This window comes from Sus scrofa, chromosome 12, assembly GCF_054392235.1.
Source record: "Sus scrofa isolate SSC_HxYL_T2T_F1_AM1 chromosome 12, Sscrofa_HxYL_maternal_Yorkshire_Landrace_v2.0, whole genome shotgun sequence".
In the NCBI taxonomy this organism is placed as follows: Eukaryota; Metazoa; Chordata; class Mammalia; order Artiodactyla; family Suidae; genus Sus; species Sus scrofa.
The window spans coordinates 52,986,138-53,013,705 of NC_139394.1; the positions used below are offsets into that span (position 1 = coordinate 52,986,138).

General features: G+C 38.7%; 1 protein-coding gene across 9 annotated transcripts in view; it reads left to right on the forward strand.

The window, feature by feature from the left end:
* PAFAH1B1 (platelet activating factor acetylhydrolase 1b regulatory subunit 1) overlaps window positions 1-27,568 on the forward strand; it is a 168,507-nt gene that overhangs the window by 106,591 nt on the left and 34,348 nt on the right. For all 9 annotated transcript variants that reach the window (XR_014820346.1, XR_014820347.1, XR_014820348.1 and 6 more), the window contains 1 exon segment: window positions 13,281-13,500. Coding sequence is in view for 6 of the 9 variants with exons in the window: in XM_005657017.3 (XP_005657074.1) it covers window positions 13,469-13,500 (32 nt within the window). In the remaining 3 variants the exon portion in view is untranslated.

Sequence of the window (27,568 nt, forward strand, 5' to 3'; positions counted from 1 at the left end):
GTAAATCCAATTTGAAAAATATGCATATGTGGCATTTATTGTTTTGTGTCCCAGAGGTGTTTTTTCCACCCTAAAGAATCATTGTCAAACTTTATGTAAACACAGAAGTTATCAGCATCAGTTTGGTGAATTTTTCTATTTTTTTCTTTTTTGGCCGCCCTGCAGCATATGGAGTTCCTAGGCCAGGGATCAGATCTAGCCACAGTTGTGACCTATGCCACAGCCGTGGCAACACCAGATCCTTAACCCACTGTGCCAGGCCAGTGATGGAACTTGCACCCCAGTGCTCCAAAGACAGTGTTGATCCCATTGCACTACAGCAGGAACTCCTCATTTTTTCTCTTGATGTCGCTCACATCTAATCAAGTTGAAATTTACACTAGGGAACAAGTAGTATAATTTGGTATTCTTCATTTTAATGAGATAATTATTTGCCATCATAGAATCCCAGTGAATCTGGAAATAATAAATTTAATAACGTAGAACACAGTTCATAGGTAACTCAATATTTTTAGGAGGAATAGCTTACATTCCAGAATCATTTTGTTTTGTCATTGTCTCTGTCAGGTTGTTTTAGAGACATACCAATAAATGGTAGATCTTTTCCTTTTGTTTTCATTTAAGTATATTTTGACACCAGAGTGAATTTAAGAGAAAAAAGTGACCTGCAAACCAGCATGTTTCTTTTTTCACATTCTACTTCACCATTCATAGGCATACACAGTTGTATCACACAGAAAATGGGTTTGAGGTAATAAGCAGGAGAAAGTGATACACAATAAAATCCAAGCAAGTCAGAATTCAGTTTCTTTGGAACCGTCAGGAATTCAGAATGGCCTCATGCCTTAAGTCAAGGAAGAGAAGGATTTTAATCAACAAAGAAGCAATCTTTGCACACCCGTCAACAGGTGAATACTGCTGGGATGAAGTTATATATAGCGTGTGTTTGATGGATGTGCTGTGAAAATGAGGCATCCTGATTAATGCCCATGAAGGGAAAGCCAAGAAGCTTTGAGGAAGACAGGCCAAGAAAAAAGAAACAAGGAAAGGAAAAAGAACAGCTGCAAGATCAGCAGTAATGAGATGGTGCTTGTAAGTTGCAATTGCAGTGAATATCAAAAACTTTTTTTTTAACTCTTTAGTAATGAGAGTGATGCAGAAACAGAAGCTAGGAGAGTTCTCAGTTATCTGTTTTGCACCTCAGTAGCCCTATTTCATGACATCTGTCTGAATTGTTTTAAGTGGGACCCAGTTTTTCACATTTGATAACCCTTGAAGGCATTGACTTGTCTGGAGGGTATCCAGGGAGTTAAAGTGGTATGAAGGATGAATAGTACTCATTTCCACTAAGAGTTTAGCAACAGGATAAGACTATAATAATAAAAGTGTTTATATTATTATAACAGAACCTGAGACTTGGGGGCATATTTAAAAGAAAAAAGTGACCCATAAATCAATCAGTTTCTGGAGGAAGGGGGAGAGGAAGAGAAAGGAGCATGAGAAAATTTAAGGAATTGGCTCATGTGATTTTTGAAGGTTGACAAGTCCAACATTCACAGGATAGGCTGGCTGGCTGGTGACCCAGGGAAGGGTTGATGTTGCAGCTCCAAGTCCAGAGGCAGTCTGCTGGCCTTAGACATCTCAGGAGGAGGTGTAAGTCCTTTCTCTTAAGGCCTTCAACAGATTGGATGAGGTCCACCCACATTATGGAGGGAAATCTGATTTTCTTAAATGTTAATCTCATCCCCAGAATACTATTTCTGCTTTCTTCACATTCATAATCTAAAGCTATAGAGCATCTATTTACAATACTTGCCTTTAATATTAAAAAGTTATGAGGAGTTCCCGTCGTGGTGCAGTGGTTAACGAATCCGACTAGGAACCATGAGGTTGCGGGTTCGATCCCTGCCCTTGCTCAGTGGGTTAACGATCCAGCGTTGCCGTGAGCTGTGGTGTAGGTTGCAGACGCGGCTCGGATCCCGTGTTGCTGTGGCTCTGGCGTAGGCTGGTGGCTACAGTTCCGATTCAACCCCTGGCGTGGGAATCTCCATATGCCGCGGGAGCGGCCCAAGAAATAGCAACAACAACAAACAACAACAAAAAAAAACGACAAAAGACAAAAAAAAAAAAAAAAGTTATGAGACTTAAGATTGGTAGGAGTAATTCCCAGTGGGAAAGTTGGTATCTTAATCATCAGCCCAAGGTTAATTGAAAAATGCAAAATATTAATGTAAATTTTGGATGAGTGACTTAAATCTTGCAAAATGAGTTATGGTAGTTAGCTATAACTAATAGAGTGAGGAAATGGTGTAGCTGTTGGAAGAATTTTACTATTTTAAAAATGGACTTTGCTTGAGCTTAGTCCATCCCTCAGTGATGAACCAACCTGGTTTTTTTTGCTCTTGTTTTTGTTATTGCTTGCCAGCAGCAGGTCCCAGTGAATCATGGGCCTCCAAGCTGAAGCAGAATAAAAGCCAGTAGAGTGAAGCCTAGGTATTTGATTAAAAAAGTTTTAGTGATCTAGCATTTTCAGATTGGGGGCAGGGTGGGAAAAATCCAACTTTTTCATATTAATTTTCACACAGAACTCAAGATACTGCAAGAACAATTCCTGTTTTAGTTAGTTTATTTTTACTCAGAAAAGAATCTCAGAACTCTGGAAGCTCAACTCTGTAGGTGTGCAAGTGAGGAAATCACAAAGATTGGTTTAAGGAAATGAAGTTACTCTTGGGGAGCACTTTGTTGTCCTGTGTAATCTTATAGAATTAAACTATAAATTAAAAATTTTTAATTTGGGTTTTTTTTTCCAAAATATTCAGTGCATTGATTTTATAGGTAAGTGTACCCTTTTTTTTTCCCCCTCATTATTGGACTTCATTGTGGTATAGCACTAATGGTATAGTTTTTTTTAAAATTATTTTTTTTATTACTCAAATGAATTTATCACATCTGCAGTTGTATAATGATCATAAGAATCCAATTTCATAGGCTTTCCATCCCATAACCCAAGCACATTCCCCCCACCCCCCCAAATTGTCTCCTCTGGAGACCATAAGTTTTTCAATGTCTGTGAGTCAGCATCTGTTCTACCAAGAAGTTCATTGTGTCCTTTTTTCAGATTCCACATGTCAGTGAAAGCATTTGATGTTGGTGTCTCATTGTATGGCTGACTTCACTTAGCGTGATAGTTTCTAGGTCCATCCATGTTGCTAAAAATGCTGGTATTTCGTTCTTTTTAATGGCTGAGTAATATTCCATTGTGTACATGTACCACATCTTCTTGATCCACTCCTCTGTCATGGACATTTAGGTTGTTTCCATGTCTTGGCTATTGCAAATAGTGCTGCACTGAACATTGGAGTACCTGTGTCTGCGAGTCGTGGTTTTCTCTGGGTACATGCCCATGAGTGGGATTGCTGGATCAAATGGTAGTTCTATGTTTAGTTTTCTGAGGAATCTCCATACTGTTTTCCATAGTGGTTGCACCAATCTACAATCCCACCAACAGTGTACTAGTGTTACTTTTTCTCCACACCCTCTCCAGCACTTACTGTTTGTAGACTTTGATGATGGCCATTCTGGCTGGTGTAAGGTGGTACCTCAGAGTGGTTTTGATTTGCATTTCTCTAATAATGAGTGATGAACATCTTTTCATGTGTTTTTTGGCCATCTGTATGTCTTCTTTGGAGAACTGTTTAGATCTTCTGCCCATTTTTTGTTGGGGTTGTTTTGGTTTTTTTTGGTATGGAGCTGCAGAAGTTATTTATAAATTTTGGAGATTAATCCCTTGTCGATGCATTTGCAAAGATTTTCTCCCATTCTGTGTGTTGTCTTTTCGTTTTGTTTAGGGTTTCTTTTGCTGTGCAGAAACTTTTAAGTTTGATTAGGTCCCATTTGTTTATTTTTGTTTTTATTGTCAATACTCTTAAGAGGTGGATCTGAGAAGATGTTGCTGTCGTTTATGTCAGAGAGTGTTTGGCCTATGTTTTCCTCTAAGAGTTTTATAGTATCTGGTCTTATATCTAGGTCTTTAATCCATTTGGAGTTTATTTCTGTGTATGGTGTTAGGGAATGTTCTAATTTATAGTTTTAAACATTGTTTTTACCTAGAATAGTAATCAGAGTTAAATGTTGAGAACTTAGAGAAACCTCTAACTTCATGTCTGATGCCATGATAAGGAGCATCACATCTGAGGAAATTGATGGAGAATTTGCAGGGACACCCAAAAAAATACCACTGTTTAAATGGATGAGAGATGGTCCTCCTTTTTATTAATTCTATACAGTGAGGACTGTGCAAGTCAAAACACATGTGTGTGTTCTTTTGGGATAGTTATACAGAAATCAGAATGATTTGGATGGTGCAATTAGGGATGGTGAGGGAAAGAGAAGACAGCACAAGTGAAAAACATTTCTTATCCAGCAGGCGGGACCATGTTTGGGGAGTTGACTACTTTAGTTTTTATTTCTCAAGAAGCACATAGTTTATTGGGAAACAAAAGATTTTATTTAACTCTTGAAAAACTTGTCTGAAAAGATCTGTTTGCCAGTAGCTTCTGCCTTGCCTCATTACTATATCTGGAAAATATTTGGATTATGGTTATGAGCTATATAATATGTGCTATTCAAAGAAGGTAGATAACCTGCTGAACTTCTTTAAATAAAGCATCATTGGAGTTCCCACTGTGGCACAGCAGGTTAAAGGTCTGGCTTTGTCTCTGCAGCAGCTCAGGTCACTTGTGAGGTGAGGGTTCAAACCCTGGCCCAGGAACTTCCTTTCTTAAACTTTTACTTCTACATCTAAAAATTGATAAATGATGATTTCCACTTTTTCTTTGGCTTTTTAGGGCCGCACCCTTGGCATATGGGGGTTCCCAGGCTAGGGGTTGAATTGGAGCTGTAGCTGCAGGCCTATGCCACAGCCACAGAAATATGGGATCCAAGCCGTGTCTATGACCTACACCACAGCTCACGGCAACACTGGATCCTTAACCCACTGAGTGAGGCCAGAGATTGAACCCGAAACCTAATGTTCCTAGTCAGATTCATTTCCATTGCACCACAAAAGGAACTCTCGATTTCCACTTTTTTATCAGTACACTCCTCTACTGTTGCCATAATTGGTTGTTTATGTTTTCCTTCACACATACCCTTTATTTCCTGTATTGTTTTCCCCTATTTCATAAACTCCGGTTAGCAAGGAACAGCGTACAAAATAGATTATTTAATGAAATAAAATTTTATAAAGGTTATTTTGGTAAGTGAAACCTATGTTAACACATTGACACTTAAAATGAGAGGAACTTAAATTGATAATTCATTGACCATTCTGACTTATAAGATTATTTTTTTAATGCTCTCTTAATTCCTTTCTGCTTTCTTTTTTACTTTTCACCTTTTTCTGTGGTGAGGTAAACATTGTTATCTAGGAGGGCTGCATTGGTGGAGCAGATGAGTGAATATAATATTAGAATATGGGAGTTCCCATCGTGGCTTAGTGCTTAACAAATCCAATTAGGAACCATGAGGTTTCGGGTTCGATCCCTGGCCTCACTCAGTGGGTTAAGGATCCAGCTTTGCCGTGAGCTGTGGTGTATGTAAGTCGCAGAGGTGGCTCGGATCCCACGTTGCTGTGGCTCTAGCATAGGCCGGCAGCTACAGCTCCAATTAGACCCCTAGCCTGGGAACCTCCATATGCCGTGGGTGTGGTCATAGGAAAAAAAAAAATTAGAATATGGAGGAGTTCCTGTCATGGCTCAGTGGTTAACGAACCCAACTAGTTTCCATGAGGATGTGGGTCTGATCTCTGACCTCGCTCAATGGGTTAAGGATCTGGCGTTGCTGTGAGTTGAGGTGTAGGTCATAGATGCGGCTGGGATCTGGTGCTGCTGTGGCGTAGGCCAACCGCTACAGCTCCAATTTGATCCCTAGCCGGGAAACCTCCATATGCCTCAGTGCGGCCCTAAAAAGATACACACACACACACACACAGTAGAATATGGAATCCCTAAGAATTGTGCATTTCAAAAAGCATACTGAAGAAGCCTCTTTCTAGTGCTTAGGCGAACCAGACCTGATCTCTAAGAACGTCTGGATATTAACATACAAATGAATAAACCACACTCCTTTTTTAAATTTGTTTGTATTACATACGTATAGCTTAGATTATTGAAGTACTGCCAAAATACATTTCAAAAATAAGTCTTTTCATTTATTATGTTGACTTTGGAAGGATTTGGGAACCCCCTTAACATATATATATAATATTTTGTTTATCTTCATAAAAGATGGGGAGAGATCTTGGCTTTCATCACATTCTCAAAGGAATCCAATGACCCCTCACCAGAAGATATAGAATTCTTCCACCAGGTGATATGAAAATATTGCCTGGTTTATTCGTACTGTTTATTATAAATATAGACTGCTTTTTGCTAAATAGCTCTAGGCTCTTTCTTTTGCTCCATTTGAGAAACGTTTATTTTTGTTATCAGATATTTTGCAACTACATGTTAAAATGTTAAGCTAAAAGGTAACTAGAAAGGTAAATCTGAGAAATACTTTGTATCATCTGTGTGTGTGTGTGTGTGTGTGTGTGTGTGTGTGTGTGTGTGTGTGTGTGTGTAGTAGGAAAGTTTAAGGGTAGGAAGTTAATAGAGGATGAAATAATCTGGGTTACAGGGGAACCTTAGATATTTTCTTCACAGAAAAGCTGCATGAATTACTCAGGCTTATAGAGTTGACAGGTTTGAACCACATCTTTCTTAACGCACATCTAGGGCTCATCACACCTGTTGTTTCTTTCTACTATTTCTCATCAGTATTTAGCGGTTGTAATAAAAAACATTATTAACCTATGGCAGTAAATAATAATAATAGTTACAAATTGAGAAGTCTTAAAATTAATCATCCCACTCTATGACTACAACTTTTTGAATGTTCTCCCAGGAGAAAGACCTGCTCTTTTGATCCCTCTATTTGCCTTTCCTGTGTTCACTTTTGACATAGTGTAATTTAGGCTCTTTTAGCCATTGTTTCAACTCTCATTATGTATTCATCACACATACCCTGAAAACCTCAACCCAACCTAGATCTCTAAATGTGTGACTTTTCTGTGTCTGCAGCCAGACCATATATACTTGCTAAAGAAAAACTTATCTTTTTTGATTGCTATGACCAAAAATTCATGGTCTCCACTCTTAAAAATGTCCTTCCTATACATCCTGTTCTGTTTCTTTGTCTTTGTTCTTCATAGCAGCTATTTCAAACCTCTTAATGCCTTCTTCCTTACTACCCCCACCCAGCAAATGACCTCACTTCCTATTTTCTTGAAATATAAAAAGTATTTGCGGGAGTTCCCTTCGTAGCTCAGTGGAAATGAATCCAACTAGGAACCATGAGGTTGCAGGTTCAATCCCTGGTCTCACTCAGTGGGTTAAGGATCCAGCATTGCCCTGAGCTGTGGTGTAGGTCACAGACAAGGCTCAGATCTGGCATTGCTGTGGCTCTGGTATGGGCTGGCAGCTGTACCTCTGATTAGACCACTAGCCTGGGAACCTCCGTATGCTGTGGGTGCGACCCTAAAAAGACCAAAAAAAATTTTTTTTGCATCTTTTTCTCCTTTCTTATATCTGGATCTCTCATTCCTTTTTTGTCCTCCTTCTATTCAGTATTGCCCTATTCTGATTTTTAAAAAGGACATTTTATTATGGAAAATATCAGGCTTATAAACAAAAGTAGAGACTAGTACCCATTCATATACCCATTATCCAGCTTCAACATTTTTCAACTCAGAGCTAATATTGTTTCACATATCTCACTCCATGCAGTTTACATATTTTTTGAAGCAAATCCCAGACATACTATTCCACTGATAAATTTTTCATTGTATATTTTAAAAAAGACTTTAAAAAAATAGCCACAGTACTGTATTACCCCTTGAAAATATTAATATCATCAGATATTAAATGTTCATATTTCCTTAAAAGTTGATTAGTTTGTTTTACAAATCATTGTTTATTTTTACAATTTAAGAAAATTTAGATCTGGAGTTTCCGCTGTGACCCAGTGGGTTAAGAATCCCACTGCAGCAGTTTGGTGCAGGTTTGATCCCTAGTCTGGCACAATGGGTCAAAGGAGCTGGCGTTATTGAAGCTGTAACTTTGATTCAAGCCCTGACCCAGGAGCTTTCATATGCAACAAGTGCAGCCCCCCCCCCCTCCAAAAGAAAGCAAAATTAGATCTAAGTAAGGTCAATAAATTCCAGTTGGTTCTTATTATCACTTATCTCTTTTAAGCTTTAGATTTCCCTTTCCAGCTCTTTTTATTTTCTTGGAATTTATTTGAAGAAACTGGGTCATTTATTTAATTTGGTTTTTCTTTCTCTTTTTAGGACCATACCACTGCATGTGGACCTTCCCAGGCTGGTGGTCAAATCAGAGCTTCAGTGGGCAGCCTGTGCCACAGCCACAGCAACTTGGGATCCTAGCTGCATCTGTGAGCTACACCACAGCTCATGGCAACACAGGATCCTTAAGCCACTGAGTGGGGCCAGGGATCGAACCTGCATCTTCATGGGCACTATGGAGTTTGTTACTGCTGAGCCGCAATGGAAATTCCAGGGTCATTTATTTTATAGAGCTTTTCACAGTCTGGATTTTGCTGATTATATCCCTTTGGTGTCTTTAACATACTCTTCTGTGCTCTATACTTTTTGCAAATTGATGATCAGAGCAAGATACTTGATCAGATTCAGATTTGATTTTGTGGCAAGAATACTTTATGGGTGGTGTGGTGTTTTTCTGTCAAGAAATAGATGAGTCTGGTTTTTTTCTTTGTTTGCCTTTGGTTAATTAAGGGGCAAAAATGGTGATGTTAAAATTCTTCATTCCTTTCTTCATTTCTCTTGTGTCTTTTTTTCCCCTCCCCCATTAGCATTTAACCATCTTAGTTGAGAAAAACAACAACCCAGAAAAATTGCTTTACAACTTTTCCACCTATTTCTTCCTCCTGTCCTTCTTTCCTTCCTTCCTCCCTTCCTCTTATCCCCACCCCCCTTGCAGCATATGGAGGTTCCCAGGCTACGGGTCAAATCAGAGCTGCAGCTGCTGGCCTGCACCGTGGCCACGACAATGCCAGATCCTTAACCCACTGAGAGAGGCCAGGGATCGAACGTGCATCCTCATGGATACTAGGCTAGTTCTTAACCCACTGAGCCACAATGGGAACTCCATATTTCAAAGATATTTATTTATGGTACCATCTTTACTTCATCTTTTTTTTTTTTTTTAAATACACTCACACAATGCAGTATTAGCCAAAAAGAATGAAATAATGCCATTTGCAGCAACATGGATGGATCTGGGGGATTGTTAGACTAAGTGAAGTAAGAGAGAAAGACAAATACTATATGATATCACTGTATATGGAATTTAAAATAGAGACCAGGCGTTCCCTTGTGGTGCATCAGGTTAAGGATCTAGTGTTATCACTGTAGCAGCTCGAGTTGCTGCTGTGGTGCACGTTCAGTCCCTGGCCCAGGTACTCCCTCATGGCATGTGGCCTAAATAAATAAATAAATAAATAAAATGCAACACAAATCTACATATCTACAAAACAAAAACAGACTCACAGATATAGGAACAGACTTGTTGCTATGGGGAGGGAATGATTGGGAGCAGAGGCAAACTGTTATGTATAGGATGAATAAACAAGATCCTACTGTATAGCATAGGGAACTGTATTCAATATCCTGTGATAAACCATAATGGAAAAGAATATGGGAGTTTCCATGTGGCTTAGTGGGTTAAGAACCTAACAGTGTCTCTGAGGATGCAGGTTTGATCCCTAGCCTTACCCAGTGGGTTAATGATCTGGCATTGCTGCAAGCTATGGCTCGGATCCTAAGTTGGTGTGTCATAGGCCAGTTTAACCCCTAGCCCTGGAAACTTCCATATGCCACGCATTTGCCACAGGTGCGGCCCTAAAAAGAAAAGGGAAAAAAAGGAATATGTATGTATAACTGAGTTGCTTTATTATACAGCAGAAATTAATACAACATCGTAAATCAACTATGCTTCAATAAAGATTTTTTGAAAATTAATATATCTCTGGCTGTATTTACTAGCATTGCTCAATGGAGATGGCTCTCCATTGAAACCAGCAGCTGCCATTGGGAACATGTGACTGCCCACCTTTTGACTTAGGGCTCATATTTTTATTTTAATTATTATTTTTTTTTGTCTTTCTACTTTTCTAGGGCCGCATCCGTGGCATGTGGAGGTTCCCAGGTCAGGGATCTAAATCAGAGCTGTTGCCACTGGCCTATGCCAGAACCACAGCAACGTCAGATCCTTAACCCACTGAGAGAGGCCAGGGATTGAACCCACAACCTCATGGTTCCTAGTCGGATTTGCTAACCACTGAGCCACGACGGGAACTCCTAGGGCTCATACTTAAAACTAGTGTTTGCCCTCTTATTTTTCTTTCTTGATTAGCTTTTTCACTCTGTCCCCATGCCAGGCACTATTCCAGGCATGGCATGAAGAGGGTACTGGAAATGGTCTTTGACAGAGTAGTGGTTGCTGGAGGGGAAGGAGTAGGGTAGCAAAATGGGTAAAGGGGATTGACTATATGGTGATGGATGGAACCTAAACTTTTGGTGGTGAGCCCACTGTAGGGTAAACAGAAGTAGTAATACACATGAAACTGAAATAATGTTATAAACCAGTGTTACCTCAATAAAATAAGTCTAAAGTTTGAAAAAAGGGTACAAACTTGCAGTGATTAATTAAGAAGTCCTAGAAATCTAAGGCACAGTATAGTGAATATAGATAACAGTATTGTGTTATAATCACCAAGCTTGCTAAACAAAAGATTAGAAGTTAATTGTTCCACTTTTTAAAAAATTGTGTGACCTGATAGCTGTCACTACAAAGGCAATCAATCATAATATATAAATGTATCAAATATAATCAATCATAATATATAAATGTATCAAATATACCTTAAATTTATACAATGTTATATGTCAGATAAATTTCAATTTTAAAGGCTGATGCCTCATCCATTAGGCCACCAGGACTAATGATTATATTCCAGTTTAAAAGAAAAAGAAAGGGTCTTTGTTTGCTCTGTCCGTGATCTCTCTCTTGATAGGCGGTCCTACCTGCCCTTCATTAGAAGTTAATTTCATTCGGGGAGTTCCCATTGCTGTTCAATGGGTTACGAACCCAACTAGTATGTGGATTCTATACCTGGCCTTGCTCAGTGGATTAAGGATCCAGCTTTGCTGTGCGCTGTGATGTAGGTTGCAGACACAGCTTGGATCCCACGTTGCTGTCGCTGTGGTATAGGCCAGCACTTGAAGCTCTCAATTTGACCCCTAGCCTGGGAACTTCCATATGCTTCAGGTGCAGCCCTAAAAAGACAAAAAAATAAATAAAATTTAATTTCATTTGGAAGATGATTTTCAATTTCTTTGAAGGATCCTTTTCTTTTTTGCTTTTTTGCTTTTTAGGGACGCACCTGTGGCATATGGAGGTTACCAGGCCAGGGGTCGAATTGGAGCTGTAGCTGCTGGCCTACATCACAACTACAGCTCATAGCAACGCCAGATCCTTAACCCACTAAGCAAGGCTAGTGGATCCAACCTGCATCCTCATGGATGCTAGTCAGATTTGTTTGTTAACTGCTGAGCCATGGCGGGAACTCTGAAGGATCCTCGTCAGTTGAATTTTGTATACACAAATAATTTTGTATTTCAGTATTTTGCATTTTAAGGAAGACATCTCAGATACACAGTTGACCAGAACAGTGCTGGGCTAAGGGGCATCAAACATCTGCCTAAAATTTTACAGTTGGCTGGATTCTTGATATTCACAATTTCACGTTGTATAGTCCCATATTGACTGAAAGAAATTCGCACAAAAATGGACCGATGCAGTTCAAACTCATTTTGTTCAAGGACAAACGGTATTCCCAATTATGGTGGAAATTCTTTCTAGCTGTTTCTGTGCAATGTGATGAGACAAAATATACTTAAACTTCAGTAAAATAGGAGATTTGAAGAATAATTCTTTAAGAAACGGTTCTTGATTTTTCTTACTCTTATCTACATTTCCTCTCGTGAGTTGATCACAGTACTTTTTAGATATTGTATAGAAACTGGTTTTATAGTGTTACAGATATAAAGAAAGAGCTCTAAAATATTAAGTAATATTGTCCAAAAATCTAGGTTAGAGGATTGAATTACTGTGAGCACAGAAAGTATGTACTCCATTCAGTTTTTAATTTTTTTAAAACACATCCTTCTTAAGGACACAAAATAAATTGAACCAATGCTAAATTATTTATTGATTAAATATATTGGTTAAAGGGGCATGGGATTGCTAAATAGTTTGTTGACATAAATAATGTCAGCTATTTTAAGATTTACTGGTGACTGATAACTCAGTCTTAAAGGTTACTTTGGTTATGGTTGGAACCTTTGGCTGGTGGGCAATTTTGGGAAATACCTATTTTTTCAGATAATACTTCTTTTTGTAAATTAGAATATTTGGTATTTCATCAAGGGAAAATTCTCCAGAACCTATGTGGTAATATTTGAAATTTAAAATTGAGGGAGTTCTCATTGTGGCCCAGTGGGTACATACCTCACTAGTATCCATGAAGATGTGGGTTCGATCCCTGGCCTCGCTCAGTGGTTTAAGGATCCTGCATTGCTGTGAGCTGTGGTGTAGGTCACAGAAGTGGCTCAGATCCTCTGTGGCTGTGGCGTAAACCTGCAGCTGCAGCTCCAATTTGACCCCTACCCTCGGAACTTCCATATGCTGCAGGGATGGCCCTAAAAAGCAAAAAAAAAAAGTCAACAACAAAATTTTAAATTGATAAAAGTAGATATAGCAGGTGACATGGTTTTGAGTGGGTAAATTTTTAAGTAGTACTATCTTGGCTCAGTAAACTATTAAAGATAATTTAAGACACAAAAATGACTATATTTTGACATCAGTTTTTCACAGTATGTTAAAATATCTGATATTCATATTGGCATCACAATAAACCTCATCTCTTTTTTTTTTTTTTCGTCCACACCTGCAGCATGCAGAAGTTCAAAGGGCTAAGTATCAAACCTGTGCCACAACAGTGACAATGCTGGATTTCCAACCTGCTGAGCCACCAGGGAACTCCTAAACCTCATCTTTGAAAGTATATACTGCATATAATAATTTAGAAATAACTTAAATTCTGAGTGAAAAATAACCTTTCTCTCTCTTTCTCCTTAGGTGGAATGAACCTTACTTGTTGAATATCTCCTGGTTACTAGTTGGATTCACTTGTGAAAGAATCATTTTCCCCTGCGTTGAAGCCACTTAGTGGCATATTTAAGTATAAGTCCAGGCATCGCAAAGATTTTGATTTCCCAAAGGAGGGACATACCACTATATCGAATAAGCTTGACGTTACAGCCAAAATGGTGCTGTCCCAGAGACAACGAGATGAACTGTAAGTTTCTCTGTTTTTATGTTTTTTTTTTTTTTTTTTTTTTGTAAATCCTCTTATAAAAGGACCAAGTAGTAAATAAAAATATGGCTTTGGGAGATGTATTATTGTCATTATTATTATCTTTATTTTTGCTTTTAAGGGCCACACTTGTGGCATATGGAAGTTCCTAGTCTAGGAGTTGAATTGGAGCTGCAGCTTCAGGCTTATGCCACAGCTACAGCAATGCAGGATCTGAGCCACATCTGTGAGCTACACCACAGCTCACAGCAATACCAGATCCTTAATCTACTAAGCAGGGCCGGGAATCGAACCCTTGTCCTCTGGGATACTAGTTGGATTCCTAACTGCTGAACCGTAATGGGAACTCTGAGAGATGTATTCTAAATTAAAATTATTGCTATGAAAATTTAGATACTGGTTTGAGCTGTTTGGTCTGATTTTAAAACTGTCTTATTTTGACATAGTATTATTTGTCCTTGTTAATGTTATCGTGTATATGTTTAAAGCAGAACAAACAAGTCAGTTGAGGTAATTTTTTTTCCAGACCATCTGAGAATGAGTTGCATGCATGAAGGGTCTTTTCTCAAAGATAACTTCATTGTCCAGTTCCTAAGAATAACTGTGTTCTTACAGTTAGCAGTTTCAGTAAAATTTAACATTGTCACAATGCTTTTATTTAATCTACTTCAGTTTTGTTAATCAGCCCAATATTGTCCTTTATAGCATTTTTTTCTCTCTCTGATATACCATCCAGTCTGAGATCAGATACTATATTTAGTTGTCATGTCTCTTTAGTCTCACTTAACCTGAAACATTCCTCAACCTTTCTTTGTCTTTTATGATTCTGTTTTTGAATAGTCTTTAAAAAAATTGGGGGGTGGGGAGAGTTCCCACTGTGGCACAATGGGTTAAGAATCTGATTGGAGTGGTTCAGATGGCTGCAGAGGTAAGGGTTTGATCCCTGGCCTAGAGCAGTGGGTTAAAGGATACAGTGTTGCCACAACCGAGGCTCAGATTCAGTCCCTGGCCCAGGAACTTTCATGTGTTGCAGGTGGGCACGGCCATAAAAATTTTTTAATTATTTTTTAATTTTTTGGCTGTACTCATGGCATGTGGAAGGTTAAAAATGCACTACAGCAGCAACCTGAGCCATACCAGTGACAGTGTGGGGTCCTTAACCTGCTGAGCCACCAGGGAACTCAAAATTTTTTTAATTGAATGAAAGATTCTTTAAATTCTGTGGCTCTTTACAGTTTTCAAAACTTTCACACACATGATATCATATAATTCCATAATAACCCCTTTTCCCCCTCTACCCAAATGTTGACTCTCTTTACTGGTAACCAGCTGCTAGTTTGTTTTCTGTATCTGTGAGTGTGCTTTTTTTGTTTTATCTAATAGTTTGTTTTATTTCTTAGATTCCACATATAGGTGATATCAGACAGTATTGGTCTTTTCTATGTCTGACTTATTTCACTTAGCATAATGCCCTCTAAGTCCATCCATGTTCACATGCCAAATTTTCAGGTTTTTTTTTTTTTTTTTTTTAATTAATGGCTGAGTAGTATTAATTAGTATTTTGTTTCTTTTGGATATATATCCAGGAGTGGAATTGCTGGGTCATATGGTAACTTTGTTTTTAGTTTTTTTTGAGAAACTCCATACCGTTTTCCATTGTGACTCACCAGTTTACATTCCCACCAACCAGTGTAGGAGGGTTCCCTTTTCTCCACATCCTCAACAACATTTGTTACATGAGTCTTTTTTTTTTTTTGGTCGTGTCTTTTTAGGGCCACACCCTTGGCATATGGAAGTTCCCAGGCTATGGGTCAAATTGGAGCTGTAGCTGCCAGCCTACATCACATCCACAGTAATGGTGGGTCCAAGCCATGTCTGTGACCTACACTGTAGCTCAACACTGCATCCCCAACCCACTGAATGAAGCTAGGGATCACACCTGCATCCTCATGGATACCAGTAGGGTTCATTATTGCTGAGCCACAACAGGAACTCCTTTTTTTTTTTTTTTTTTTTGAAATATGAATGTTTCTCATTTTGTGTTTGTTTCCTCATGTTTATATCCAGTTTACGCATTCTTGGCCAGAATACTACATAAATCATTTTCTAGTCTTTTCAGGGGATATCATATCTAGAGACACATACTGTCCATCTGCCCCTCAATGATGATAGTTTTGATCCCTCAAGTTAAATGCCTCATGTCTCCACTATATAGTTACTGTTATTTCCTTTTCAACAAGTAAGTGATGAGGCACCTTAAGATCATTCCAACATTCTTCTTTCCCATCAGTATTTCTCCCCTACATTTTATTCCATTGATGGTTCTTGCCTAAAGAATTTTTTTTTTTTTTTTTTTAATCTTTCCTAGGGCTGCTTTCGCGGCATATGGAGGTTCCCAGGTGAGGGGTTGAAATGGAGCTATAGCCCCCAGCCTACACCAGAGCCACAGCAACTCGGGATCCGAGCAGCGTCTGCAACCTACACCACAGCTCATGGCAACACCGGATCCTTAACCCACTGAGCAAGGCCAGGGATCGAACCCACAACCTCATGGTTCCTAGTCGGATTTGTTAACCACTGAGCCATGATGGGAACTCCCGCCTAAAGAATTCTTTACTACAGTGGTTGCAAAGTGATGATTTTCTAACACCACTAGTCATTCTGTATTTATTAGTCAGCACTTAGCATTTTGCTGTAATCAGTAGACCTTTTTCTCCTTTATACATACTTGTCTTTTTATTTTGATACGAATTCACAGGTTCTTATATTTTCAGTCGTTTATCATTCATTACTTTTCTTACTGTTTTGGTATTTGAATCATCCCAGGTTGTTCCATAGGAGCCTCTTCAGTTGGCTCTTATATATACCCTTATTCTCTAGGATAACAAAATAGCCCATGCTTATTGTTTACCTATCCTGCTTTAATCCTAGAATCAGCTGTTGCACCAAAGCCATTGTTCCGCTAGTATATTCATTGCTACTGAGATGTCTTTGATTCTTGGCCCTTTAAGTAAACAGAACTAGGAAGTACATGTGTGTATAAACACATGCACAGACACCTGGCTCACATACTAAGTTTTCTCAATCTTGGCATAATTGTCATTTGGGGCCAAATAATTCTTTGCTATGGGGGCTGTCCTGTACACTCTTGATTGTTTAGCAACATCCCTAGTTTCTACCTACTTGATGCCACATCCAAAAATGTCTCCAGACTCTCCTCTGTGGGGGCTGTGATACTTCCAAAGTAGTTTCAGAGTTATTATGCTCATACCACTGGTTCAGAATTTGTAAGCAGTTCTCCCCCCATCTACCCTGTCTATCTACTACTGGAGACTGGGAGTATATCATCAAATACTGTGTTTGTAAATTATATGGATTTGTTTTGTTTTTTTCTCTCCCTCTTCATGTAGTCATATCATTCATTTGAAATACAGTTGGGTTCATCTCCTAGTTTTTAGGGTTTCTGTGTTTTGCATTCCACCCTCTTACCATCTTTCTGATTTTATTTAATATTTTAACTATGTAGAACATCATCTATACAAAAATACATACTCTTAAGTGTTATCTTCCTCTGAATCCTTTCTACTCAGTTACCCCTCCTTAACCCTCTACATAAGAACCAACCTCGAGTTCCCAGTGTGTGTTCGATCCCTGGCCTCGCTCAGTGGGTTAAGGATCCTGTGTTGCCATGAGCTGTGGTGTAGGTTGCAGACACGGCTTGGATCCTGAGTTGCTGTGGCTCTGGTGTAGGCTGGCGGCTACAGCTCCAGTTAGACCCCTAGCCTGGGAACCTCCATATGCCGCAGGTACGGCCGTAGGAAAGACAAAAACAAAAAGATGGGATATATATATGTGTGTGTATGTTTCCTTGTTTCTCCTTTCTTAGATAAAAGGTAGTATGTTGCGTGATTGTTATGTTTTGCACTTTGCTTTTTTTCACTTAATAGCATCTCCTGGGATTTCCCTTGTGGCTCAAGGGGTTAAGGATCTGGCATTTTCATTCAAGTGGCCTGGGTCACTCTGTGGCATGGGTTCAGTCCCTGACCTGGGAACTTCCACATGCTTCAAGTGTAGCCCGAAACAAACCAGTATCTCCTGAAACTCACTCCATGTCCATTCATAGAGATGCTCTTTTTTTTTTTTTTTTTTTTAATAACAGCTGAGTATATTCCACTGTGTATACACCATAGTTTAGTCAATAACACCCCTATTTGAATATCTAAGTAGTTTTCACTGTTTTGTAATTACAGATAATGTTGTGATGAGTAACTCTGCATATCTACTTTTATGTTATTGAAGGCATATCTGACTTAAGTCATTCTTCTTTCTAAGTCACTTCAGATCCTTTTCTTCTGGATGCCTTGTGTGAGGTGACTGCAAATCATGCTTATTACCTTCATAATCAGGATAAATATTTAAACATAATGGCTAAGAATAGAGCTTATAATAATAAAGCTGGAGTTCCCATCGTGGCGCAGTGGTTAACGAATCCGACTAGGAACCATGAGGTTGCGGGTTCGGTCCCTGCCCTTGCTCAGTGGGTTAACGATCCGGCATTGCCGTGAGCTGTGGTGTAGGTTGCAGACGCGGCTCGGATCCCGCGTTGCTGTGGCTCTGGCGTAGGCCGGTGGCTACAGCTCCGATTCGACCCCTAGCCTGGGAACCTCCATATGCCGCGGGAGCGGCCCAAGAAATAGCAAAAAAAGACAAAAAAAAAAAAAAAAAAAAAAAGCAAAAAGACAAAAATAATAATAATAAAGCTTTTTTGGGGGGGTAAAAATCAACTGAAGAGCGGAGAACCTAATTTCAGGTAGCTAAGTTTTTATGGAAGTTGAGATAAGAATTGACTTAAAGTGCTCATCATCAAGCAAAGAAAATATAAATATAAATTTGGGAGATGGATTTAGTTTTTAGTAAGGAAATAAAATGAAAGGTTTTCCTTTTTCTCCTGTTTTTGAAAATATGAACATATATTTACTGTGATATAAAATCACAAATGTTTATGTACCTTTTACAAGTAAGATAAATTTGGGTACCTCAATTCGCCTTTGTAGCATTTTGGCATTTCTAAAGGTTGGATAACAATTAGCCAGTAAAATTCTTTAAGATATTTTTGGAATAGAAATGAAATGAATTTTGACAAACTTGAAAATGATAATTTGTGGTTAAACTCACTGAATGTGTATTGCCTACCTTCTGTGGTCTTACTGTTTTTAATATTTTTTGTCACCTGTTCTGTGAATTTAGAAATAGTATCTGTTTTTAGTTCATTTAATACTACTTATACCTCTATTTCTTTATCAAATTTTATGCATTGATTTCTCCCCATGAAAGATAAAGGAAGGGAATTTCATTGTGGCTCAGTGGTTACAAACCTGATTAGTATTCATGAGGATGCAGGTTCAACCCCTGGCCTTGCTCAGTGAGTTAAGGATCTCACGTTGCCGTGAGCTATGATGTAGGTCATGGACATGGCTCAGATCTTGAATTTCTCTGGCTGTGGTGTAGGCTGGAAGCTGTAGCTCTGATTCAGCCCCTAGCCTGGAAACTTCCATATGCCACAGGTGTAGTCCTAAAAACAAAAAAACAAAAATAAAAGATGAAGTCTGTATTTTTAGGTTGTCCTGTATACATACTGTATTTGATTTGATGTTCACCCCTAATTCTTTTGTGCCACAACTTTCCCATTCTTGTATTTTTTAAACAGCTTTATTATTATTATTATTATTATTATTATCATTTGCTTTTTAGGGCTGCACCTGCCGCATATGAAAGTTCCCAAGCTAGGGGTTGAATTGAAGCTGAAACTGCCAGCGTATGCCACAGCCACAGCAACGCGGGATCCTTAAGCCACTGAGCGGGGCCAGGAATCAAACCTACATCCTCATGGATACTGGTTGGGTTCGTTACTGCTAAGCCACAGTGGTAACTCCTAAACAGCTTTATTGAAGTATGGTTGATAAACAAATAACTGTAGATATTTAATGTGTACAATTTGATGAGTTTGGGCCATTCTTATATTCTTGTTTTGATAAGAATAGTTTATCTTATCTACTCTCTGGGTAGATTTTGTCAATCTTGTACTTTTTTCAAAATGGGCTCATATATGGACCTCTGTGAGTTTTTGCATGCTAGAGAATAATTTTTTCTTGCTCCCAAAATGAATGAGAAGTAAAAGGTGAACAATTTTTAGATTATGCCTTTTCCCCCCTCAGTTATAAATATTAAGGAAAAATATTGCCATGTTTTAGACTGAAAAGAAAATTTCAAATTCCAAAAATGCAGAAATCACATAAACCTCATTAGCTGACAATAATGCAATAAATGTACAAATTAATTGCAAAAGGAGAGAAAAGAGAAATCTATCCATATGAACATTTAAAAGTATACTTCAAAGTAACTGGAATAAAGAGCTGAATGAAATTTAGGAAGTAAAGAAATTATTACTAGTGAGAGTACTCACAACAAAAACCTGGGATGTAGCCTACTACATAATGGCATATAAAAAATCAGATAGTCTTTAATGAATCTTTTTTTTTTTTTTTTTAAGGGCTGCACCCGTGGCATACAGAGGTTCCTAGACTAGGGGTCCAGTTAGAGCTACAGCTTCTGGCCTATGCCACAGCAACGTAGGATCTGAGCTGCATCTGCAACCTACACCACAGCCACAGCAACACAGGATCCTTAACCCACTGAGTGAGGCCAAGGATCGAACCCACAACCTCATGGTTCCTAGTCGGGTTCGTTTCCATTGCATCACAACAGGAACTCCCTAATGAATCTTTTTTAAAAAATAAAGACTAGAAATGAACATTCAAGAAAAAGAATAACAAATAAGCCTAAAGAAAGCAGAAGGAAGGAATTAATAATAAATAAAAACAGAAATTAATGAAATAGAAAATATAACCTGGTAACCTGTTTGGTAAAATTAAAAACTTGCTTTAAAAATAGACAAAACTGGGAGTTCCTGCTCTGGCACAATGGGATCTGTGGCATCTCTGTAGCCCCAGGATAGGGTTCAATCCCTGCCCTAGTACAGTGGGTTAAAGTTGCCATGTAGATTGCAACTGTAGCTAGGATCTGATCCCTGGCCTAGGAAAGTGCATGTGCCATGGGGTAGCCAATGGTGGGGGGGTAGACAAAACTAAAAGAGAAAAGATACAGATGAACAATATAGTAATGAAATAGGCAACATAAAATGAAGATTTTCAAAATTATGAGTGTTCTGTCCTATTAAATTTGAAAATCTGAATCAGCTGAGTGATTTTCTAGATGAATACATGTATGATAAAATTTGTTCAAAAGAAGTAGAAAATTTGAATTGATCATAAACTGTAGAGAAAATGGTAAATGGAGTTCAAGTGCAGATGATTTTATCTATCTATCTATCTATCTATCTATCTATCTATCTATCTCCTTTTTAGGGCCACATTCACAGCATATGGATGTTCCCAGTCTAGGGGTCCAGCCGGAGCTACAGCTGCCAGCCTACGCCAAAGCCACAGCAACGCAGGATCCAAGCCACATCTGAGCTATACACCACAGCTCACAGCAGTGCCAGATCCTTAACCCACCGAGCAATACCAGGGATAGAACCCGCAACCTCGTGGTTCCTAGTCAGATTTGTTTCCGCTGCACCACAGTGGCAACTCCTCTCTCTCTCTCTCTTTTTTTTTTTTTTTTAATTAAAACGAATTTTATTAGAGTATGGTTGATTTATAGTGTTGTGCCAATTTCTGCTGTAACGCAAAGTGATTCAGTCACACACATATGTACATTTCTTTTTTTAAAAATATTATCTTCCATAATGGTCTATCCCAAGCGACTAGATATAGTTCCTTGTACTATACAGTAGGACCTCATTGCTTATCGATTCTAAATGTAATAGTTTGTATCTACTAACCACAAACTCCCAGTCCAGTCCAGTCCCTCCCTTCTCTCCAAGTTCAGGTGATTTTCAAGCCTAGATTTTTTTATCAAGTTTTTGAGGACCAGTAACTTCCCAGATTATGTTGTTGCTTCCAGAACATAGAAAAAGGTGGAAAACTTAGGAGCTTATTTTTTTATTTAAAAATTTTTTTTGGCCACTCCCGTGGCATGCAGGAGTTCTCAGGCCAGGGATCAATTCCATGCCACAGCAGCAACCCAAGCCACCACAGTGATGCCAGATCCTTAACCCACTGCACCACAGGAGAACTCCCAGGAGCTCGTTTTATGAGGATAGAATAACCCTGATAGCAACACTAGGCAGAAGGAAAATAATGAAGAAAGAAATTCATTACACACTAATTTTTATATGAACTCAGACATAAAACACTAAATAATACAATAACCGAACCTTGTAGCATATGAAAGAAGTTAATCATGGGCAAGTATCCCAAGAACACAAAAGTTTTTCCAACATTTAGAAACCTGGGAGTTCCCGTCATGGCGCAGTGGTTAATGAATCCGACTAGGAACCATGAGGTTGCGGGTTCGGTCCCTGCCCTTGCTCAGTGGGTTAGCGATCCGGCATTGCCGTGAGCTGTGGTGTAGGTTGCAGACGTGGCTCGGATCCCGAGTTGCTGTGGCTCTGGCGTAGACCGGTGGCTGCAGCTCCGATTCGACCCCTAGCCTGGGAACCTCCATATGCTGCGGGAGCGGCCCAAAGAAATAGCAAAAAAAGACAAAAAAAAAAAAAAAAGAAAAGAAAAGAAACCTATTAGGGAGTTCCCGTCATGGCTCAGTGGTAACGAACCTGTGTAGTATCCATGAGGACGAGGGTTCAATACCTGGCCTTGCTCAGTGGGTCGGAGATCTGGTGTTGCTGTGAGCTGTGGTGTAGGTTGCAGATACAGCTTGGATCTGGCGATTCTATGGCTGTGGTGTAGGCCTAGCCTGGGAACGTCCATATGCTGTGGCTGTGGCCCTTAAAATCCAAAAAAAAAAAAAAAAAAGAAAGAAAGAAACCTGTTAATGTAATGATTATATTAATAAATAGAAAAAAAAATCATCAATTCAGAAAACACAGGAATAGTACTTTTTTTTAGCTGCACCTGTGTGGCATGTGGAATTTCCTTGAGCCAGGGATCAAACCTGCGCTTCTGCAGTGACAGTGCCAGATCCTTAGCCCACTGTGTCACAAGGGAACTCCCAGAAATAGTATTTTTAATGTTTCTTCCTGATTGTTAAAAATTTCTTAAGTTCCAGTTGTGGCACAGTGGTTAACGAATCCAACTAGGAACCATGAGGTTGCGGGTTCGATCCCTGGCCTTCCTCAGTGGGTTAAGGATCCGGTGTTGCCGTGAGCTGTGGTGTGGGTCGTAGACACAGCTTGGATCTCACGTTGCCATGGCTCTGGTGTAGGCCGGCAGCTACAGCTCCAATTCGACCCCTAACCTCCACATGCTGCAGAGTGGCCCCAGAAAAGGCAAAAAAAAAAAAAAAAAAAAAAAAAAAAAAGACCAAAAAAAAATTTCTTAGAAAATAAGGTATAGGGTATTTTCTAAATCTGATTAAGGCTCTTTGCCAGAAATTTATGGCAAACATTAGAAAGATCAAATGCAGTTCTGTTAAAGTCTAGAACAATTCTGAGTTTTAGAAAGTTCCTGTCTTCCTGCTACTATTTAAACTTGGATTTGCGATTCTAATGAACGTAATAGGACAACAAAAAGAATTAGATATAACTATTGGAAAGGAAGAGACCAAATGTATTTGTAGTGATAGCATCTAAACAGTAAACCCAACAGAATTAACAGTAGATTGATTGGGTTTAATGTGGTAGCCAGAAACAAGATGGCCTTCAAAAAAATTTGTTTTTGCTGTTGGGTAATGTAAAAAAGATTGCTTTGCACTATTTCTAGTGAAAAAAATGTGAATAATGGGAAGGTGTCAGAACTTCCAAATTATTAATGAAATTAAATAGAATCCCAATAAAAATCCGAACAATTTTTCATGACCGGCTGGTTCTCAAATTCATCTGGAAGAGGAAAGTGGTTAAGAAAAAATTGTAAAGGATTAGTGAGAAAGTGACTAATTGTATCAAATATTCAAATGTTACTATAAAGGTAGTAAGTAAAATATTTGTGGATTGGGAAGTAAGTTAGGGGGACAGAGTTTAGAGACAGGCCCATTTGTCAATGGAAATTCAGCATATGATAAAGATGGCATTTCAGGGAGTTCCCGTCGTGGCGCAGTGGTTAAGGAATCCGACTAGGAACCATGAGGTTTCGGGTTCGGTCCCTGGCCTTGCTCAGTGGGTTAAGGATCCGGCGTTGCTGTGAGCTGTGGTGTAGGTTGCAGACGCGGCTCGGATCCCGAGTTGCTGTGGCTCTGGCGTAGGCTGGCGGCTACAGCTCCGATTCGACCCCTAGCCTGGGAACCTCCATATGCCGCGGGAGCGGCCCAAGAAATAGCAAAAAGCCAAAAAATAAAAATAAAAAATAAATAAATAAAAGAAAAAGATGGCATTTCACATCAGTAGAGAAAAGATGTACTGTTCAGCAAATAGTGTTTGTGCAGCAGATTGTACTAAATAAGATAACCTTGAATCCAGAAGGAGTAAAAGCCCAAAAGTTAATAAATACAAAATTACGGTGTACAAATGGTAGGAGAAAACATAGCCTTTTGGTAGGAAATGACTTCCTAAAGATACCAAATGTAGAAAACAAAAGAAAAAGTGGAAAATTTGACTATCAAATTATAAAGTTTTTCTAAGAAGGACCTAAAATAAAAGTTAAAATACTTGCTGGGGAAAATATTTGCAACACATGTAACAGAGGAATGACATCTAGAATATAGAAAGAAATCCTAAAAATTAATAAAAATGGTTACAGCTAGTAGGAAAATGAGAAAAAGACAATACTGAGGCCATTCACAAAAAAAAAATTTTAATTGGCCAGTAAACTTAGTATCCATAAACAAAACAGAATACAGCGTGGAGTTCCCGTCGTGGCCCAGTGGTTAACGACTCCGACTAGGAACCATGAGGTTGTGGGTTCAGTCCCTGCCCTTGCTCAGTGGGTTAACTATCCGGCGTTGCCATGAGCTGTGGTGTAGGTTGCAGGCGCGGCTCAGATCCCGCGTTGCTGTGGCTCTGGAGTAGGCTGGCGGCTACAGCTCCGATTAGACCCCTAGCCTGGGAACCTCCATATGCTGAGGGAGTGGCCCAAAGAAACAGCAAAAAGACAAAAAAAAAAAAAATACAGTGTTTTCTTTAAAACTGTTGTCCAAAATGAAAATAATGACAGCCTTGACTCTCAAGGGTGTATGGAAATGGGTTCTTTCAGACACCTGTGACAGGCATATACATTGTTATCATTTCTTTAAAGGTCAGTTTGACAGTGTCTTTCAAAATATGTGTGTTCTTTGATATGACAGTTTTCTTTATAAAGAGTCCCCCCCCCCTTTTTTTAGCACATGTGCAAGTATTTCTGTAGGAATAGCTATGTAAAATTATGAATGTTTTGCCTTGTTTTTAGTGGTAAGAAGCTGATAATCTAAAATTAACCATCATTAGGAATATGTTAACTGCGTTATATCTATTCTATGGGGTGCTGTATAGCATTTTAAAAATGTGGTATATTTCTGTGTATCAATAGGTAAAGAACTCTCAGATGCATTGTTAAGTCAAATAGTCTGGTAGCTAAATAAGATGGTATGATACATTTATGTTAAACACCCACACACAGCTATGCATTTTGTTCATGCCTATATCTGTAAAGGCCTGAAAGGATATACACTATGCTGTTAACAGTGGTTGCCTCTGAAGAGAATGAAATTGGATAAAGAAGATTTGTGACAGGATTGTTTCAGTATTTTATAAGGCACATAGGTATTTTTGTCTGTGTAGTCAAAGTAAAATATTAATGGATTTTCTTTTGAACTGAGAAACTTTAGTTCCCTGGTGACCTAGTGGTTGAGAACTCAGCATTGTCATTGCTGTGGCTTGGGTTCAGTTCCTGGCTTGGGAACTTCATACACTGTAGGCACGGCCAAAAAGAAAGAAAGAATATTAATATTCTCTGGTATTATAGTTGCAGTGGAGCCTATTTCTCCTTGCTTTTCTGCCTAGGTAACCATAGTATTTTGTTCACTTGTCTTCCTATTCACCAAGCTAGATTTTGTTTGCTTTTTTTGGGGGGGTTTTGTTTTGTTTTGTTTTGTTTTTGGCTGCCCCCTTGGCATGTGGAAATTCCCAGGCCAGGGATGGAGCACCCTCAGCAGTTTCAACCTGCACCACAGTTGCAGCAACACTAAATCCTTAATCTGCTGCGCCACAAGGGAACTTCCTAGATATTCTTTATTTTAAGGATATTTTCTCTTATTATATTTGGTTATATTCTATTATGTCTTTTTGGATTCTTTTAATTTTGGTCTATTTTTAGTTTTATATTACCTTGGATATTTTTGAAGATAGCATTCATCTATAATTTTCTGTTGCTTCTAGGAGTTATTCTTCCTCTGTAAAGCATGCTTTCCTCTATTACTTGCTTTGCTACTTTTCCTTTTCTTTTAAGATAGCATTCATCTATAATTTTCTGTTGCTTCTAGGAGTTATTCTTCCTCTGTAAAGCATGCTTTCCTCTATTACTTGCTTTGCTACTTTTCCTTTTCTTTTAAAAAATTTGCATGGGTCCTATGTGGCATTTTACCTTCTTTCTTTGAGGACAGTTTTGTTTGTAGGGAAGAGTGATTGGGCTAGAATAGCTTGAAATGGAGTGTGCTGTCATCGAACACCTTTCTACCATATTATTACAGTCCTTTACCCTTGGGGCATATTTTACCTCTTAGCTTCTCAGGTCCTCCTCAGATGAGCTAACCTTCTTCAAATTATCTCAGTCCTTTTTTGGATAATTTCTTGTTTGTCTGTTAGCTAATTCTGGCTGGCACATGTAAAACTAATTCTCTTCACCCTTCTCCTAAATCCTGCTTTGCCTGTAGACAGCTTTACTGCCCTAAAAATCCCCTGTGCTTCACCTTTTGCCCATCCCTCCCTCTTTCCAAATCCCTGGTAACCACTGATCTTTTTGCACCCTGTACTTTTGCCATTTTCAGAAAGTTGTAATCACGTGGTATGTAGCCTCTTCAGAATAATTTCTTTCACTTAACAGCAAGCATTTAAGGTTCCTTCTTTCTTTTCACTTCCATAATATATTTTTAAGTTGTATTTTGCTTTAAAAAAAACTAATCTCTTTACTTTGAGGTGTTCAGGTTTCTCATGTACATGTATTTGAACATTGTATATATTTAGTATCCATTAGAAAGTGGTTCTCTCCTGATTTTTTTTTTTTTAAGTACAGATCTGTACTTCCCTGCACACTTGAAATTATACATGGAAATACACTATAGCTATGGCAGCATATATTCATAGAGTGGCATTAGATGCCATATAAGGCTCTGGCACATATACACATGTCATGGAGTGAACAATTGTAAAGACAGGTGTGAGCACAGTACCTTGCATCTTGGCAATATGCTGTTACAAATAGTTCTGTAGCTTAGTTTTGGGCACTTGAGGATCATTTAGAATCTATGTTAAGGAATGAGAGCAGTGTTTAGATTTTGTTAGTAATTCAGCTTTCAAACAGGTATTTCCCACTCTGTTTTAAATCCTCTGGCTCAGTTTAATTGAAGAATATTCTGAGATTGTAGCTTGAGCTGTTGAAATTCAGTTACTATTTGCATTACTTGACTGACCAGGGCTTAATTTCCAAAATATACAAACAGCTCATACAGCTCAACAGCAAAAACCCGAACAACCCAATTGAAAATTGGGCAGAAGACCTAATAGTTCTCCAGAGAAGAAATACAAATGGCCAGTAAGCACAGAAAAAAAGTATTCAGTATTCAGAGAAAAAGTCTTCAAGTAAGTACAACATTGTAAGTCAGTTATACTTTATATAAAAAAAAAAAAGTACAAATAACAAATGCTGGAGAAAAGGGAACTGTCCTACACTGTTGGGACTGTAAATTGGGTCAGCTACTGTGAAAAACAATATGAGAGTTTCTGTCATGGCTCAGCGCTAATGAACCTGACTAGTATCCATGAGGCTGTGGGTTTGATCCCTGG